The sequence below is a fragment of the Sinocyclocheilus anshuiensis genome, unplaced genomic scaffold (assembly GCF_001515605.1).
Source record: "Sinocyclocheilus anshuiensis isolate Anshui unplaced genomic scaffold, SAMN03320099.WGS_v1.1 scaffold1159, whole genome shotgun sequence".
In the NCBI taxonomy this organism is placed as follows: domain Eukaryota; kingdom Metazoa; phylum Chordata; class Actinopteri; order Cypriniformes; family Cyprinidae; genus Sinocyclocheilus; species Sinocyclocheilus anshuiensis.
In genome coordinates this window covers 18031-36899 of record NW_015547700.1, presented here as the reverse complement: position 1 = coordinate 36899, position 18869 = coordinate 18031, and the positions used below count along the sequence as shown (strand labels likewise).

At 36.6% G+C, this 18869-nt stretch overlaps 1 protein-coding gene across 1 annotated transcript in view; it reads right to left on the bottom strand.

Moving 5' to 3' along the window:
* Nucleotides 1-374: 374 nt before the first annotated feature.
* The window catches only part of LOC107703873 (transcription activator BRG1), a 25454-nt gene continuing 6959 nt past the window's right edge, over nucleotides 375-18869 (bottom strand). The window contains exons 5-33 of the mRNA XM_016506662.1: nucleotides 17454-17552; nucleotides 17065-17317; nucleotides 16814-16940; nucleotides 16371-16544; nucleotides 16069-16242; nucleotides 15786-15953; nucleotides 15621-15671; nucleotides 14670-14800; nucleotides 14464-14518; nucleotides 13482-13594; nucleotides 13204-13351; nucleotides 12926-13089; nucleotides 9935-10001; nucleotides 9637-9747; nucleotides 7040-7282; nucleotides 6818-6931; nucleotides 5736-5843; nucleotides 5555-5641; nucleotides 5397-5443; nucleotides 5134-5300; nucleotides 4768-4931; nucleotides 3463-3690; nucleotides 3282-3359; nucleotides 2956-3174; nucleotides 2690-2872; nucleotides 2459-2617; nucleotides 1969-2101; nucleotides 1685-1821; nucleotides 375-1035 (exon numbers count right to left, since the gene is read on the bottom strand). Coding sequence (XP_016362148.1) covers nucleotides 1003-1035; nucleotides 1685-1821; nucleotides 1969-2101; nucleotides 2459-2617; nucleotides 2690-2872; nucleotides 2956-3174; nucleotides 3282-3359; nucleotides 3463-3690; nucleotides 4768-4931; nucleotides 5134-5300; nucleotides 5397-5443; nucleotides 5555-5641; nucleotides 5736-5843; nucleotides 6818-6931; nucleotides 7040-7282; nucleotides 9637-9747; nucleotides 9935-10001; nucleotides 12926-13089; nucleotides 13204-13351; nucleotides 13482-13594; nucleotides 14464-14518; nucleotides 14670-14800; nucleotides 15621-15671; nucleotides 15786-15953; nucleotides 16069-16242; nucleotides 16371-16544; nucleotides 16814-16940; nucleotides 17065-17317; nucleotides 17454-17552 — 3935 coding nt within the window. The 3' untranslated portion in view covers nucleotides 375-1002. The remainder of the gene's footprint in view (nucleotides 1036-1684; nucleotides 1822-1968; nucleotides 2102-2458; nucleotides 2618-2689; nucleotides 2873-2955; nucleotides 3175-3281; nucleotides 3360-3462; nucleotides 3691-4767; nucleotides 4932-5133; nucleotides 5301-5396; nucleotides 5444-5554; nucleotides 5642-5735; nucleotides 5844-6817; nucleotides 6932-7039; nucleotides 7283-9636; nucleotides 9748-9934; nucleotides 10002-12925; nucleotides 13090-13203; nucleotides 13352-13481; nucleotides 13595-14463; nucleotides 14519-14669; nucleotides 14801-15620; nucleotides 15672-15785; nucleotides 15954-16068; nucleotides 16243-16370; nucleotides 16545-16813; nucleotides 16941-17064; nucleotides 17318-17453; nucleotides 17553-18869) is intronic.

The window sequence follows — 18869 nt, the reverse complement described above, 5'->3', positions numbered from 1 at the left end:
TATTTTTGCGACTTTGAAGCCCCCAACAGTTAAGTGAGTGGAATTCATGGCCATAATTACAGTGGCCAGCTGTATACCCATTCACCAAACATACTTACTCCCAGAACAGACATCTGGGGAGGAGTCATTCACCTTATTATATAAGTGTGTACCATCAGAATGATTTTAAAACTGATATTTCAAGGCAAAAAAACAAAAAACTTACAGCTGCTTTAATTCTTTGACTATGCACAGTATTGTCTCAAATCACTAATGCATATTGATTATTAGACACCTAAATGGATAAGTATTTAATCATAAACATTATCAATCTCTAATCAGCCAAAAGTTTAAACTTGTGTGCATTAATAAATAAATAAATATCTGAAGCAGTGTATTTCTGAGAGGCTTTATTGTGCATTTTGGAAATCCAGTGACACTGACACAGTACAGAATCCTACATCCTATTCTCCCCCATTTCTCCTGACAGTAAGTCTATAAAGGAAGAAGTACCTTAATCCTGTTGACAATCTTAATTTAAACAGAGAGATCAAGAGAAAAACAGAAAGAGAACTAATTGGCTGCGTTTTCCACAAACATGCATTCTGGGTTCTTGGGGGGAAGAAGGGGTGACGTTCACACGGCTAAAAACAATAAGAGGACATTGAAACATGATCCGCTCTTATTGGTCCACTGTGAGTCAGTCTGTCAGATTTCTGTGCATCTTATGTCATGTCTTTGAGAAAAATCATAAAAACAAATATGGAAAGAAACATATGCTCAATACTTCAACTGTCTTGCTATACATAAATGGAGATCGTCTGCTTAAATATGCAAATGGAAGGGCTTTCTTCTGCATTTTACAGTGTCATTTTTCTCATTTAATTGTTTTCGTATACATGTCCTCTCTCTAAAAAATGTGCTGTTCTAGGTCCTTCTGGAGCGGCCGTTTGACAGGTCTCATGTAAAATTACATATCTGCAGCAGAAGTGAACTAGAGTTGTGATTGGTCCTGAAGAAGGTTTAATCTTCCTCGCTGCCACTAGGAGAATGCTCCTATACAAAAACATTAGAAAAATAATTAGCATAAGTGAGCAACAACATGAGGGTGAATGAAACACCACCCTGCATCATATTTGCTGAATGAAATCCAATACTTTTCTTGCGTTACGTTTCTTACTAATTTTGTGCTGCTGATTCCAAAAATATTGCCTGCTTTGCTCAAGCATGTCAGTTTCTCACAAAGTATGTAATTTTTGCTGTCAATTTCTATATGAAGCTATCCTGTATTACCCCTTAATCATCAGGAAAACTGCCACAAAGACATGATTCATATCTTCCACTGAGCCAGATTACAACTATTTGTTCAACTGTCAGACGATTTTCACATGTATGAATGATGCTGAAGACATTATTTTATGCCTAATCTTGATTTCATTAAAACCAAAACTTTTGACATTGGACTGCTCTTGTTATTTTGACTGATATATAACTTGAAAAATATAATTAAAAATTTGGGGGGGGGGAGTATGCGATGGATTTTTTAAAAAATATATTTTTGAACTCAGTATCAAAATTATGTAACAGGCATTTTTTGCAAATTAGCACAATTTTGTTCAAGATGCAGGGCTGTGTAATTAACCATTTTCTCTCTTTTTTTTTTTATGTACTTTTCCTTCAAGTTCCACTAATTATTCATGAGTACCTCTTCCTGGTCCTCCTCACTTTCGTCGTCACTAACAACAGGTTTAGGGCGCCAACTGCGTCCGGTTCGGCGTCTTCCCTTTCCTCTCTCCACCTTTTCCTTTCGACTCAGCTTTATCTTCACCTTCACTGAACGAGCTAAAACACAGACACACATGCATGCATATGTATACATGTTGAACTCAATTTAAATTTGAGTTGCACATGCCAGATACTCTGCTCAGATAATAGCTGCATTTTACAAAATATTGTCATTACAGTGTCAGAATCACCATCAGTACTCACATTCAGACTCTGATCCTTCATCTGCCTCTTCCTCTTCCTCCTCACTGTCTTCTCCCTCGCTCTCTTCCTCTTTCTCAATCTTCTGCCGCACACTGGTGAACACAGACTGCAGCACGATAGAGTCCTCGTAGATCTGAAATATAAGATCATGATCTTATCTGAATCAGCCAAATGAAGTATGACCCAACAACCTACCAGTGTTGTTGTTAACTAAAACAAACTATTCAAATGCATTGTTACTTCAAACAAAAAAATTAACTGAAAAAAAAAAAAAAACTGAATACCTTAAATGTATTTTATTTCAGTTAGTTGTCAAGGAAACATTTTCAATCATTTAGTTTAAGTGGAAGTACTAAAATAACTAAAGCTGAAATAAAAACAATATAGACATTAAAAAAAAAACACACAAAAAAAACAATTACTAAAACTGAAAATATAAAAATTAATACTAATTAACAAATTAATAAAATATAAATAAAACAAATATTACCAGTGATCCCTCCAGGTTGAAGGTCTGAGCGTTCTGACAGAGAAGCATGACATCTTTCTCCAGGTCGTTCAGAGTGCGGTACTTATGACTTCTAATGCGTTCCTGTACAGAACAGAGAACATGATTAATGTTAATATTATTAGATTGATAATAGCCCCAATTTACTTAAAATATAATAATAATAACAAAAACAGCTCAGAGTTACACCTTAAAGGGGTCATATGATGCGACAGCAGGAGGACGACCTCGTTTCTTTTGCTTCTTACTGTCGTCATCTTTATCTCTGCTCCGCCCACTGGAGCTAGGCGTGGCCGGGCCTGGAAGGTCGAGGTCACGGTCCCGCTTCCTTTTCCGAGTCGTTTTCTTGTAGCGCACCTCTTCTTCAATCTCATCAAGGGTGCCTTCCTCAATGGCCTGAGAACCAGTAAAATACATCAATATGCCTTCCTTTTTATAACCAAAGGTTCAATATAATGCAGTCGTGATTTCACATTCACCTTCAGCCACTGTTTCTCCGTGAGGGAGTCACTGTAGTCCACTTCTTTTCTTTGACGGGAGCCACGGCCAAACATCTTCTCCTCTTCTTCTTCGCAGGTGAGCCTTTCCACCTCTGCGTCATCCTTCATGATCCAGGTGGGCAGCTCATCCTCCTCCATCAGCCGGGGTTTGCGTTTCGGGTTACGTGCCTCTTCACGGCGGCGGTCAAGATCCATGCGCTGGATGAAACGAAAAGAACAATTAGGAACTCATTAAGAGAAAATCAGGAATCAAACAAAACAAAAAGTGTCAATTTAACGGAAGTTAAACAAGTAGTGCTACTAACCATGAAGTGATCGAACTCTTCCTCGCTTCTAGCGATCATCTGATTAACAGTCTCATCATCTGGCACTTCATCTTCCTCCTGAGATAAGAGAGAAAACCAAAGAGAGAGCGAATGTTAACTATAGAAAACGGAGGCTGTTGACAGGGCACTGAAATTGTCGATCATAAATGGGTGTCCGTACCTCATCCTGCTCTTCGTGCTCCAGGATGGCCTGCAGGAAAGCTTTGCGCTCGTGGCCGGACGACTTCTGGTCGAACATACCGGCCTGGATGACCTTCTGGTCCACATTCAGTTTGTATTTGGCAGCGGCCAGGATCTTCTCCTCCACGCTGTTCACAGTGCACAGACGCAGCACACGCACCTCATTCTGCTGCCCGATACGATGGGCACGATCCTGGGCCTGCAGATCCTACGAGAGACCAGAAAGAAGTGATCAGTGACAAAATATTGTGAGAACATGGATAAAACTAACGAGATATTATACCAAACTAATTAGAATCATGACAATCACAGAGAGGAAACCCGCTGTTTAATATGACTGAAATTGCTGCTATTCTACTTAGAAGAATTATAATGCATACAGTTCATAAGTGTACTATTAAGTGTATTTGAAAGTGTGCATATCATGTATACATGTTAATGCATAAGATGTCAAATGTTTGATTATAATTCTGTATTTTATTCTGTTTTTTTTTTTTTAAAGGTTATCAACCTAATCTGAATCTATTTTGAACTTAAGCTGAACTTTTCCTATTGAAATGGCAAACTACTGTTTCAAGTTCGCCATCTAACTTCAATCAAACAATCATGATGTTGGAAAACTGCTTTAATCAGTTATGAAATTGAGTAGAAATCAACACACTGCAAACCAACCATGACTGTAGAAAGTTTATTGAAGATGCAAAGTAAAAGCCATTTTTGAGTTGATCCTTGTGTCCGTGGTTGACTGAGCTCTTTTTCGAGTTAGAGGCAGTACTGATTTGTGGACCACCAAATAACTCAACAGTACTAAAGCTTACATGGTAACACTTTACAATAAGGTTCAATTTGTAAAATTGAAAATAAATCAACAATCAATTATACATTCTATTCTAAAATGTTCCTAAAAATTCTATTGTACGATTCCATTTAAAATAATTCTAAAGATTCTATTGTACAGTGATACTATTCAAATGATTCTAAATATTCTATTCCACGATGATTCTATACTAAAGACTCAATTCTGCAATGAATCATTCTAAAAATTACTTTTAAATTAACATTCAATTATACAATGATTCTGTTCCACAATCATTCTGTACTAAAGCTTCTATTCGACAATGAATCTATTCAAAAGATTCTTTACTAATGATGCTATTATATACTTAATATAAGCTATTATAAAAACTATTCTGTCTACAACATTAAGCTACTATAATAACTTTTGTCACATCAAGAGTTTCCCCTATTGTTAAATACCGCTATATTTAAAGGGACAGTATTGTACCTGGTGAGGGTTCCAGTCGCTGTCAAAGATGATAACAGTGTCGGCAGTCTGCAGGTTCAGCCCCAGACCTCCTGCTCTGGTACTCAGCAAGAAAATAAAGTACTGAAAGGACGGATCATTAAAGTTCTTCAGCAACATGCCACGATCCTCAGCCTTAGTGCTTCCTACAAAGACAAAGACAAAAAAAAAAGAAAGAAAAGATTTTATCATGATTAAACCTTCTGTGATTCATAGATTTGAATGAACTATTTATCCGAGAACTTTCAAATAAAAACAAACAGCAGAGAAAGTCATAGATTGCCAGCATATGCAAAAACTTCTTCCTAAAACTCTTCATTCTGTGTGAATCTGATTCAAGTGACTCACCGTCCAAGCGCAGGTATTTGAAGTTGCGGTAGGCGAAGTAGTCTTCCATGATGGTCATGAGCGAGGTCATCTGACAGAAGAGCAGCACTTTGTGGTTGGTGGCGCAGAGCTTCGGTAGGATACGGTCCAGCAGCTCAAACTTACCAGAGGCACGGTACAAATCAAGTCTAAAGAGAGTGATACAGTGTACGATAAGTCACAGACAAAACCAATGAAAATACAAAGTTTACATATTTTCCATTACCAGGAAGTGTTCTACGTACCCCTGAACAATGCCTCCAGTGAAGCCCAAGTGCTCAGAGAAAGATTCCTGCAAAACAGAGTGCAAAAATACATCAAACAAGGTGTCATAAACCTAGCAGATAAATGCAAAGATATAAATGACCTTTTTGTATGAGGAATATGTAAACCAAATGATCACCTCAATGTGCTGGAACATGTAAGGGTGGTTACAAATCTTCCTCAACTGCATAATAGTGTTCATTAGGGTCTTAGTGCCTCCTTTACCCTGTAACAAACATGAAATATATATATTAGAGGCATTCAGAAACACACACACTGAACGTCCTCACATATTCTTGATGTGAATCATGTCTTCTCACCTTCTTGTCTTTCTCGGATCCATCAGTGAGCAGCACTCCTTTAGCCTGCATGTGTCTGTACAGCACTCTCTGCAGGGCCGACATGTCGCACTTGATCACATATTCCACCTGAACGCAAGAAAACAGAGATGGACAGATTTACATTTCAATGTTAAAAAAAATAAGAAAAAAACATATGGTAAAGTGTGATGTAATTTTTGTAGCAAACATGGCAATCAGTTATTTTTCAACTAATCAATTCATAACGGTCTCTGTGGCAATTCTCATGTATCAAAAAGTTTTACTAAATGTATACAATACTGCTTAAACACTTGGGGTCAATAAATTTCTCTTTTTTTTTTCTTTTTTTTAAAGGAAACAGTAACGGTTATAGACTTTTACATTGCTACACAAAAACTTTTGAACTTCATATTTAAAGAATACTGAAAAAAATAAATGTATAACTGTTTCCACAAAAATATTAAGCAGTACAAATGTTTTCAACACTGATGTTTCTTGAGCAACAAATCAGCATATTGGAATGATTTCTGCAGGATCAAATAGAAAATGTTTAATAATTGTAATAATATTTAGCATTATTGTTTTTAATGCATTTTTGATCAAATAAATGTACCCCAAGCATCTGAACAGTAGAGTATGTAGATAAATATTACTGTATTTTTATATTGGTGCATATACCACTGGTGGTGGTTGAGGAGAGATCCCCCCACATGATTGTAAAGCGCTTTGGGTGTACAGCAATACACAATAAAGCGCTATATAAATGCATCATTCATTCATTCATTCATAAACATACAAAACAATGGTTACATGTTCTGTATTATTAATTTAAAAAAAATGAAAAATATGCCTTGAATATTGCAGATTTTAATTTTATTTCTTGCACTTTTAATACTAATTTGATACTTTGATTGAAGAGAGAGGAAAAGTAAAATAATTTTAAATTCATAATTCATTAATAATTTCATTTCACCCTTTAAGCTGTGTCAGAACAAACACAAACTCAAATACAGATTAAATATTGACAAGCATGAAAAAAACAACTTTTTTTTTGGCTGAAAAGTTTCAAGCATAAAACAAACCTTCTCTGGCAGTTGGGCCTCCACTTCCTTCTTGAGTCTCCTGAGCAGGAAGGGGCGGAGCACTTTGTGCAGACGACGGATGATCAGAATGGTCTCCTCTTCGTTCAGGTCCACCTTTAGAACACGACAGGAAGTTTATGAAGCCAGATTACACAAAAACAGAATTTCAATTTATTGTATCCTGTCTAAATGTACTAGTACACCTACTAAAAGTTTTTATACCTTCTCTCCGGTCATGGCGAATGGAGCGTTGAACCACTGCTCAAAGGTGCTGCAGCTCTTGAAGATGGTGGGCAGCAGGAAGTTGAGCAGCGCCCACAGTTCAGGCAGCTTGTTCTGCAGTGGCGTGCCAGTGAGCAGCACACGCCGAGGCGCCAGGTAGTGCGTGTTCAACACCTGAGTCAGTTTACAGTGGTGATTTTTCATACGGTGACCTTCATCCACTATCATGTACTTCCAACGGAGCTGAAAGAGAGAGAAGCATCAGAAACTGAACGAGAAGTTCGTAGTCAAAAAGCTTATTAAAAAAAATTAACATGTATGATAATGATTGTAACAGAACTTCGTGAGATCACAATGAACTAAGAGTGACAGCTTTTTAGTGACTTTTTTCCAGAGGACCCCTATTTTAACTAGGGATGGACGATATCTTATCGTTTGCGATATACCGGTAAAAATTCTCCCCACGTGCGATATACCGGTAAAAATTCTCCACACGATAAGAATTCGTCTTACCGCGATAACGATAAAGTCTAGTTGTTGACATATTTCTGTGTGCGACTGTGTGGAGTGACGTGAAGGAAGGCAGACGTGAAATTGAGCAGCTCCTTCTACAATCTGGAACAGGTTTGGATAGGGCTGTACAGTGCGACAAAAATCAGTCTGAGCCTTGAATAAATGTACTACAGTAGCACGTGTGCGATAGTGTTACCTGTGTATGAGCCTGTTTATAAAGCTGTTGTCCAACAAAGATATTATTTATTGACGTACTTTTTCTCCATATTAACTTCATAACATAGTCGGGTGTTTGAAATAACGTATTTTTGTGATCAGACGTGGTTTCGTATCACAGAATAAGGCAGAAATCTTACTATTTTATAGCATTATATACAGTGATGAAGGCTATGTCGATTAGCATTGCATTATATATATATTTTATCCTTATAAAAATACCCAAGATTGCTTGAAGAACACAGATACCATATATTTTGTGCAATCGCATGTTTACTGTCTTCAGGTGTCCGCAGTTAAAATTTCTCTATCTGCGTTTTATTCAGCTACAGCGATCACTGGATACCTCTGTCCATATTAGGGATTTCCTGGAGCGTTACTTCTACTATGCATATGTGGAGTTTCTGTACAAGGGCGCCCTCCGGCTTCCAGTATGAATTAAAAAGTCATTACATTACGTGTGAACTGCTCACAACACCCTATTTTGGGTAAAAATAAGAAAGATAATACTTTTCTCTAAAGAAACAGGATTCCCTAAATGATCGTCATTGATATCGTTATCTCAATAAATATCAGAAATTATCGTGATCAATATTTAAAGGGGTCATATGATGCTTTTTTACACGCCTTCTTTCTTTGCGTGCACATTTGGGCGGCATTATGCAAATATTTCCACATAGTGAGGTAGATATGTGGGGGCGTGTTAGAACAAGCCGTTTTAGGGGGGCGTGGCAGAGTCTTAACTTTGATAAAGTATATCTCTTTGGTTTTGAGACTTTAGTCTTTGCAACTTCAGGGATCTTATCTATGCACAATCAGCTTGTAACACTCCAAAGAGAAAGGAAAACTTGAAATCGCATCATATGACCCCTTTAAGCCCATATCGCCCATCCCTAATTTTAACATTCAAAATTTTTATTGACACCCATCAAAAAATAAATAAATAAACAAGCAAACAGTTAAGTTTTTAATAAATGCAACAACAGCGGAAACATTAAAATAATGACATTAGCAATAATGGCCGGATTAAAAAAAATAAAAAATGGTTGGGTGACTACAACGTAACGTTATCTAATAACATGTATTACATGTTAAAATAAAGTTTTGACAAAAAAGAAAGTGTTATAAAATGATAAATCTTACATTTCAGGCTTTGAACCATTTTTAAGAAAAGGGATACAAGTCAAAATGATGAATGATAGGTATTTTATCTGCTCTTGTTAATAATTCTAGATACTTTATTTTCCAAATTGTTTAGATTTTTTGAAAGCACATTAGCTTATTTTCCATCAACCAGTAAAATGTTTGCATTGGTTTGAACAAAAACGGAATGAAAATGTAAATCCATTTTCTGACAGCAGGTGGCGCTTATGGAACAGCAGAAATAGAGTAACTGCTGTACACACAGCAGCGCTGCCCTTATAAACACTGCTATATTAGGCATTACACGGAGGGAAAGATGAAAAGAAAATGCCATCGAAACTTTTGTGAAGACAGTCAGTTCTCTTCAGAGATGCATTAAAATAATTCATTCATACTTTAATCCATATAATTTCCCTTTGTAAAACCTTTCACTGCCTTCCTTGGTATTTTCACACAAAACAAAACCTCCGCTGCATGCTGCGCCTGCGTGAGTGTAGCGTTTAGGTTTTCGAATAGTGCTTTTAATGATAATCAAAATATTAAATGGTAACACTAACTGTCGGGAATTTTTCATCAAACTGTAACCGTTTCAACCCTATTTGTAACCCTCAATCTAGAGTCAGCTTGGTGACCCCTTGTAAATCTTAAGCGACCAGGTTGGGATCCACTAGGCTAGAGAACCCTCAGTAATTTAATTTTGTAACCGGGCCTGAGCAGGTTTGTACCTTGGCCAGCACTTGCTTGTCTTTGATGACGTACTCGTAAGTGGTGATCAGCACGTTGAACTTGCCGCTGCGCAAAATGGGAAGAAATGCGCGGCGAGCAGCAGGAGAGCCCTGAGATGAAAACAAGCAAAGAAAATGAGTTATTAATCCTGTAATATCCTTCAGTTACTTGCATCAATGACAGTTTTATTTTGTATTATTTAGCATTAGTTTATGGAAAACCTGTTGAATTTGCCAAACCTGTTTCATGACATCATTTCATTACCTTGTTTACTACATAAATGAATCAGATAATCACCTTATAAGAAACTTTCACCACAGATGGAGCCCACTTATCAAACTCGTACACCCAGTTCGACAGAGTCCTGTTAGAAAAACAAATGATTAAAAGTACATATCACTGTAATTATTTGTGTTGAAATATTACCAACTGTAATAGATCAATAATACAAAATGACAAAAGGAAGATGGTTTAACCTTACATAAGTTACGGGCAGATAAACACTGTAGAGTAAGGCTGCATGATATATCCAATTAAAACCGATCACAATCGCAATATGGTTTAGAGAGGGTATCAAATCATGAAGGCTGCGACTGAAATAAGCATTGTGTGTTTCAGACTGAAGTATGGCACAGTGTTCATCTGCATGCTTGAAGCTCATGATACAGTGTTTCTGTGTCTCGGTTGACAGTAAAGAAATGAAGACATTCTGAAATACCGTACCATGAACTGCATGTGTAATTGAATACACAACAGGGTTCCCACTCTTTCATGAACACCAGATTCAAGGACTTTCAAGGACTTTTTAAAGCACCATTTATTTTATATCAAGCACCTATCCAATTCACACCCCAGCATATGTAGTAGCATGAAACATTACTTAACATTTCACTTACACTTAACATTAAAAATTTCAGAGTAATAATGTTTTGAATGTGTAGGTTTCATAAATTTAGACCGTTTTGAGCAGTTGTGTTCAAAGGAATTTAATTAAATCCATTGAAGTCAGTACTGGTAATATTCAAATACAATTTCTAAAATATTGATAAAATACACATCAAACTGTTTTTTGCTGTAGTTCTTGTACAAGATTTAAATTTTAAAGAATTTCTCAATTTTTAAATGAATAAAAAGTGGTTAAATGTTGTAATAACATGGTAAAACCTGTTAACATTAAAAATTTGCACATTCACTCAAAAGAGACATTACTCATTAATAAACTCAAGTCAAAATAATTTTGTAAATTACTTTTTATTGTAAATCCCATTTTTTCATCTTTGACCTAGAGGAATGCAGCTGCTCAAACATGCAGCTGTTCAAAACGTCAATATTTTTTGAAAATATTTCATTTTAAACCTTGTACATGTGCAAATCTGCAAACAATATAAAGAAAGGAAATAAAAATAGGACTTTCTATTTGATTTTGTAAATGACTTTTTATTGTAAATCCTTTTTTCATCTTTGACCAAGAGGAATGCAGCTGCTCAAAAGGTCAATATTTAAAAAAAAATATTTCATGAACATTTTAAACCTCGTACATGTGCAAATCTGCAAAAAAATATAAAGAAAAGAAATAAAAAAATATGACTTTCTGTTTGCTTTTAAACTGTAAACGCTTTTCACTAAGCTGTTTTTCCAATTTTTCGAGTTCTACATTTTTCTCCTTAGCTCCATGTTGCAGTAAGTTTTGGGAGTTCACTTTTAGTCCATCTCCTATCCTGTCAGATTAAATTGATTATTACGTTTTAAATATGGTTATTTTTCTTACAAAAACGCATCGATTCGCTACAGGAGGCCTTTGTCCACCCCCCAGCGCCGTGTGAGGCACTTTTTATTATGGATGTATGCGCTTTATTTCACTTCTTTTGGACTGATGCACTGCAACACCCGCTGACTGCCATTAAACAGCTTGGAAGGTCAAAGACAATTTTTTATATAACTCCGATTGGATTCATCTGAAACAAGAAAGTCATATACACCTAGGATGCCTTGAGGGTGAGTAATTAATGGGCTAATTTTCATTTTTGGGTGAACTAACCCTTTAACTTTGAAATTTCTGGACTGCATTAGTTTTTCTCATGGGGATTTAATCATTTTTGACTTTTGAGATAAATCTCTTTTTTGGCTCATTTCATCCGTAAAAGAAAACCTGCCTAATAATTCTGCACACCTTAATAAGGAGTTTTTCATTTCCAGCCTTCATGGACAATTATAGATCACTTCTAAATGATTAAATACAAAAATAATAGGTGATATTAAGATTGATATGGTTTGGAATTGGTCAAATGTGCTTGGAAAAAATTATCAGAATATCAACGTGCCTAATAATTATGCACTCACTGTAAGATGTGCTCCCTTTACACAGAGTGCGCGTCGCGAAATCGAAAGTGAGAGTGAACAGCGAGAGCTCATTTAAATGCGATTTCAATACCCCGCATATTGATAGCGGCTGCCTGACGTGCGAAAATTATATACAATATTAGAATGTTTGCGGGAGCGGGACACACACGTTGCGGGAGTGCGAGGTAATGGTCAGAAATTCAGCGGGAGCGGGCTTAAAAAAACTGTCCCACACAGGGCTCTAAACTGCGCATCAACACACACGCTAAGTTTTTTTTCCACGCTACCCCGTTCTCCACCCCCAATCATTAGTGCAGTTTCGTTCTGTCTTTGACGGAACATACAGGACAATTTTTGAAATGGGGCCATAAACAAAATATTTCAAATTTAATTCAAGCACTTTCAAGGACCTATGTTTGTTTTCAAGTACTTTCCAGGCCTTGAATCCATATGTCTGAAATTCAAGTACTTTCAAGAAGCATGGGAACCCTGACACAATCTGCTGAAATAAAAGTTTGATGGTTTAATGTTTGAAACCGTATTATTTAAAATGTAAATAGTATTGTAATTTTACAGTTGTACTATTTTTTATATACTTGATTTTTTTTTTTTATAGTATAATAGTAGTGTTACAATACATTGCTTATTTTAATATTTTTATTTAATAATAATCAAAATAATCTTTTTTTTTTTTGTCATATTGAATGGGTCAAAAACAGTAAAAATGTGGCCTGTGTAGGAATTTTTCTGTTTAATGCAGTTGTAATCACCAACAAAAATCATTGTGGAATGATTCATTCTTTCCAAATATAGCTTTTTATGTCATCTAATAAAAATATTGGTATTTTTTCATACTGTAATGTATAAAACGCAGAAAGCAAAATACCACAATGTCAGTTTTTCCAGTCTCATGCAGCTCTAGTGTAGAGAACGTGAAAAGTGTCTCACGAGAGGGGGACGATGATGAGGAAGGGTCCGTTGAGGCGTTTGTACTCCATGAGGTAGGTGATGAGTGCAATGGTCTGGATGGTTTTTCCCAAACCCATTTCATCAGCCAGAATGCCATTCAAGTTATTGTTATACAGAGACACCAGCCACTCCAGACCTTTGATCTGCAGACGGGACAGACGCAATAACTTCAGCATGCCATTTAACAAATCTGATCAGTTCACTAAAGACTTTGAGGTGTATTTGCAATTTGTTTAGTCTGTAAGGTGCATCTGTACCTGGTACTGTTTGAGCTGTCCATTTACTAACAGGCTTGACTGTCTCTCCACCTTCTCTGTGACTGCGTGAGCCACGGCGTAGTACGACTGCAGGCCCCTAACGAACCTGGCATTACCGTATTCATCGTCAACATCCTGCTTGGCATGCCTGTGAAAGACATAATGGATATTGTTACAAACACCATAACAACAGAATAGCATTCCAAAAAGAGCATGAAAAACAGGAAACAATCTCATTTGAATGTAGTAAAAAGCACAGCTCTAATTCAGTAACATACTCAATGATGTGACGGACGTCCACCTCAGACACATCCTCATTGTCTGGATCTGGAAATATCTTCTTCTCCTCTGATGAAGATTGAGAGGTCTGAGGCTGCTCCTCCTCATCATCCTTTACAGAAAAAAAAATACAATAGTACATTAATACAATAAAATGCAAAGATATTATTCAATTAAAATATTTATTTTTATCAATACATTAAATCAATGGAAGTTATGAAATGTATAAATGCAGACAACTATCAGACAACCACATAAAAAAAAATGTAATTATATAATTCTAAGTAAAATTAAACAAATAGAGGTTATGAAATAAATGTATAAAAGAAAAAACTACCAGACAAGCACAGTAATAATAGATTTCTCAAATTTGGTAATTCTAAAAGGTATTTTTGTGATTATAAATAAAAAAATAATAATTGAATTGGAGGTTATGAAATGTATACATGTAAAACTACTAGACAAGACTTTTTTTTATTATTGTAATTATATAATTTGTAATTACGCATAAAATTAATTAAACAAATGGAAGTTATGAAATGTATAAACAAAACTACTAGACAATTTTATAATTATATCTAATGTGATTATAATTAATAGAAAGTGGTAAATGTAACATGCATACACTTCATGGTTCATTAAGTATACATTTTACATCTTTATGTGTGTGTAACATCAAATCACGAATGGTTAAAAATGGCTTTCTAATATCGGGCTACTGTATTTGACACAAGTATCAGAATCTTAAAATGTGCATAAAGACAAACATTTGTTATCTGTAACAGGTCATGAATGCAGTATATCGTGGTAAACTAGCCATTAATCTTATTCTGATGATGGCCTACATTGCCATCATGGCCATGAACGCACAAACAAGAGAGTTTTCTCTTCAAGTGCATGTAAAGCCCTTGCAGAAAGGACAGAGTGCTGCTCGAGATGCTGAACAGAAATACAGATATGAGAGCTGAAAAACAGCCATACTTCCTCCTCCTCCGAGCCGCTATCTTCACTATCAGACCGCGGGGCCACCTCGTACCTACAGAAAATGAACAAAATAGCATTCAAACACTTTCTATTGTTCTAGTGTTTATGATGGGCTACTCCAACCCTTTTCAGTAGTAGATACTCAAGTACTGAGAAATATCATATTTTGAAAGAATGAGATTCTTAAAGTGAGTCTCACTCACCCTGGATTCACCTCCAGCCAGGCATCCAGTTGTCCAGCTTTAGGAGCGTCCATGCCGGTGAGGATCTTCCCACTGTCTACATGAATCACCTTCACCAGTAAATCACTCATTTGACTGGTCTCATCAAGAGGCTACAGAAGAACACAAAAACATAGCTGTATTAGATTAGTCGCCACTGTGTTTTGGCTAATATATTTTTTTGGCCCTTGATTTCTCAATTATATATTGATGTAAACGTATACATATTTATATACATACATACTGTATTATATACAGTATATATATATATATATATATATATATATATACTGTATATAATACAGTATGTATGTGTATATATATACTATATATATATATATATATATATATATATATATAGTATATATATACACATACATACTGTATTATATACAGTATATATATATATATATATATATATATATATACACATACACACACTATCTTTTTTCAGGCTGATTTATCAATAATTCAAACCATTTTATGAATAGATTTAAACCAATTCTTTAAAAAAAAACTGACTCAAAAGAAAACTCACTCACAAATTGAGCATCATTTTGGGCAAGTTTATCTCTACATATGAGCATTATAAAAGTCTAAAGCAAAGGAGAACTAGAAAATAATAAATTTTATACGATTCCATAATATTTCACGTTGAAGGCCTAAAATTAGATTATGCATACACTGAACAGCGATTCTCAAATACAATTCCACTATGTTCAAGATAATATCTGCAACTGGTTATGGGATATACCCAAAATTGCTGAAATTAAATTAACTTCTACAGATTTTACTCAAAACTCCCTTACCAAAATGAAAAATAATTTTGAATAAACTAAAGCATGAATTGCCACAAGAGATTCATTAGCGCAAATGACCAGCCAAGCTAATTGCAAAAAGCCACACATAGCCAAATATACTTAAAGATCTCACCTCTCCATCTGGACCCAGAGCAGGAGCTCCACTCTCAGCATTCTCTGGCTTCTGTGAGGAGAAAAGCAGACAGAAAGATCTCGCACACTACTGGATAAACAACTGAGAACAACCCAAATTAAATTCCATTACAGAAACTCTTTCAAATCCAGTAAATCTCAGCACCTTCTTTTTCTTCTTCTTCTTCTTGTCTTTGAGGGCCTGGACAGCTTTATGAGCTCTGACGAGCTCGGTGAGGTTGGCCACATACTCGTCCGTCTGCTGCAGCAAGTAAGCCAGACGTTTGTCCTTCTTCTGATCGATCAGCTTCCTGTAACCCTCTTCATCTTCAGCCTGAAAGAAACACACACAAAATATGTTTTTTTAGACATTTGTTCAGAAAAACAGATCCACCAGTTTAAATTGTATTTATATGTCAGGTAAAAAAAAGCAAGTCTGTGCATCTCACCATCAGCCTTCTCATTCTCTCCTTCTCAATACGCTCATTCTCCTTCTTCTGCTCTCTCTCTGTGTTGGCGTGGTACGTGGCTATGGCTTTGGTCACCTTCTGGATCTTTGCGGTGATGGAGCGATGATAATCCTTGAAGTCCTTTGCATGCTGCAGGATGCTGTTGAGATACTCCTACAAACGCAAAAACAGAACAGGCGGTTCCGGCACGAACAATCTTTTGTCATTTCTGAATCAGGTTTAGGGGTGAAGCACACATTTTGCATGATTTCATACAAGCAGCAGCCAGAACGGTCCAGTACCTGGTGTTTTTGACGGCGCTTGCGTTCCTGCTCGATCTTCTGCTGCTTCTCCAGTTTCTCTGTGATACGAGCCTCACGCAGGGACTGTCTCTTGCTGCGCTTGTAGGCCTTGCCGTTGAGCGCTGTCTCTAGGGCCGTGTCACGCCGCATGCACACTACGACCTCCTGGCGGAGCTGTGTTAAGATGGACAACATGGGTCAAAAACCACTAAAATGTAGCAGGACTGGGCTGAAGTCAATTACAACCACCTTCCAGAGCATTCTGCATTCTAATTCGTTATTGTATAACTTTTTAATAAACTAATTCGTTTATCATATAAGAAAATGTCTCTTGTGTGGAATTAATTTGAACTGGGTGACAATGACAACAGAATTGCAATTTGTAAGCTCTGCAAAAAAACGAAAGTCACCTATTCTCCGTAATAAGTAGATGCAAGTCATACCTGTCTCTGAAAGTTCAGGAGCCTAAGTGCCTTGAGCTCAATATTTGCTTTGGTCCTCAAGTCTCCAGCCAGAGAGCCTGGAAGGTTCTCCAGCTCCTGAATACGATGAGAAATACGAGCCTGTAACCTGACAGATTGAAACGACAACATCAAATGTTGGTGAAGCCAGTTAAAAAGGTTGTGTTTCCAGGATTTGAAGAGTGTGTTTACTCTAAAACATCAATATTTGCCATTTCTTTTCCTCATCTCACCTGTGCTCTCTCTCCTGGAGGATCTCCACTGGGTCCAGGCCCCGGGGTTTCTGGATGGGTGTGATGCGGTTCTGTTTCTGATGAAGCACCATGGGTGGCTGCATCGGTTGTCCTGGAGATTGGGTCTGAGGGGGCATGACGGGCGAGGCAGCGGGAGGAACTGAAGGTGGTGCTGGAGACGGGCGTCCCGTGGGCTGAGGAGGTATCAGCTTCTGTGGTGCACTTGCAGGGGCGGCAGCATTCACCATGGGCCCTAGGATTACAAAGACATGGTAAATATGTGACTCTGAGATACGACTGTCTCTTCAGGTTTATAGAATGCAATATGAAGGCTAAATTTTGAATTGATAATTGGTAGTGACTGTGGATAATTTTCACAATTTACTGACCTTCAGGCCAAGATTTAGGTGGTCCATTGGTGGGTTGTCCCTGCAGGCCTGGAGGAACACCAGCAGGTCCTGGAGGTGGCATGTTTGGTCCAACCATTCCTGTAACATACAAAAAGATATTTTTATAAATATAAATTATAATTATATTTTAGGACAGTTTAGGAGATGTTCTACATTTTGAAAGATTGAAGCTAATTTAAAAAGATTAAAATACTATATTAAAATTAGGGGTGACCCCGAATAGTTGAAGATTCGATGCTTCGATAGGAGGAGCCCGATTCGACTACCAATCTCACAGTCGAATATTCGCGGGGTGTTATGATCATGCCATTTTGGCTATATGGGGGTGCTCAAATGTCTGATTTCACATAGAACTACCGGTTTTCTCCAAATAAGTTAATATACAGTCTATTAAAATAATGCTGTAAATAAGAATCTGAAAAGAAAGAAGCTTCAAATAAATATTTTAACGTGCGTGAATAAATCCAACCTTCCCTATAGATTTAAGTTTCACTTTCCATAATCCGTGACCAAGTGAGAAGCATCTTGGCGGCAGGGATTTAAAACTTTAACAAGACTCAAATTGACACAGACAGAGTGAAAGACTGGATTTTTTCGATCAGGTAGGGTACAAGTGATTTCAAAACATTTCAGCCGGTGTATATATATCGTGTATATTTGATCATTATTTCTTTAGCACGCAGTGCGAGCAGGACAAACAATGCAGAATATTAATAACTATGACTGGGACTGTCATATACAAAACATTATAATGAGAACACTATTATAATAAATTATTATATTATTATTATATTATATTATATTATATATATATTATTATTATAATACATTTTTAGAGTTTAGTTGCCGTGTTTCTACACGTTGTTGCGTGAAGAACGCGTCCACAAAAGGAGTTCAGTCAGAGCCGCACAGACACGTTCGTGCATTCGGGGCATTTTATGCAGATAGCCTATAAGTCATAATATTAACATTATGTTGTATAAATAACGAAGCGTATTGTATACGAGATAAATGAGTTAAATCCCATTGATTAAAAACTTGCTATCATATGCTTCATTCTACTGGTCATCTTCAGCGCGCGCAGCTCAGAACAGAAATGCAGAACATTAATAACTACTGTCATATACATAACGTTATAATGAGAGCACTATTGTAAAAATTTTTGTGAATTCTTAGGGTTTAATGTTAACTATCTTATAATCAAAACATTAAACATTATTTACCCCGTTTGTATCTGCAAGGCGTCCGTTACACATTTTCCCTGTGCGTCAGTAATTATGACTCTCGAATGTCTGACTTGACTCTTGGTAATGTATTTTGCCCCGTCCCCAAAACATATGATTCGACTATCAGTCGACTATCGGCAAGATTCGAAAATTCCGATTCGACTAAGTA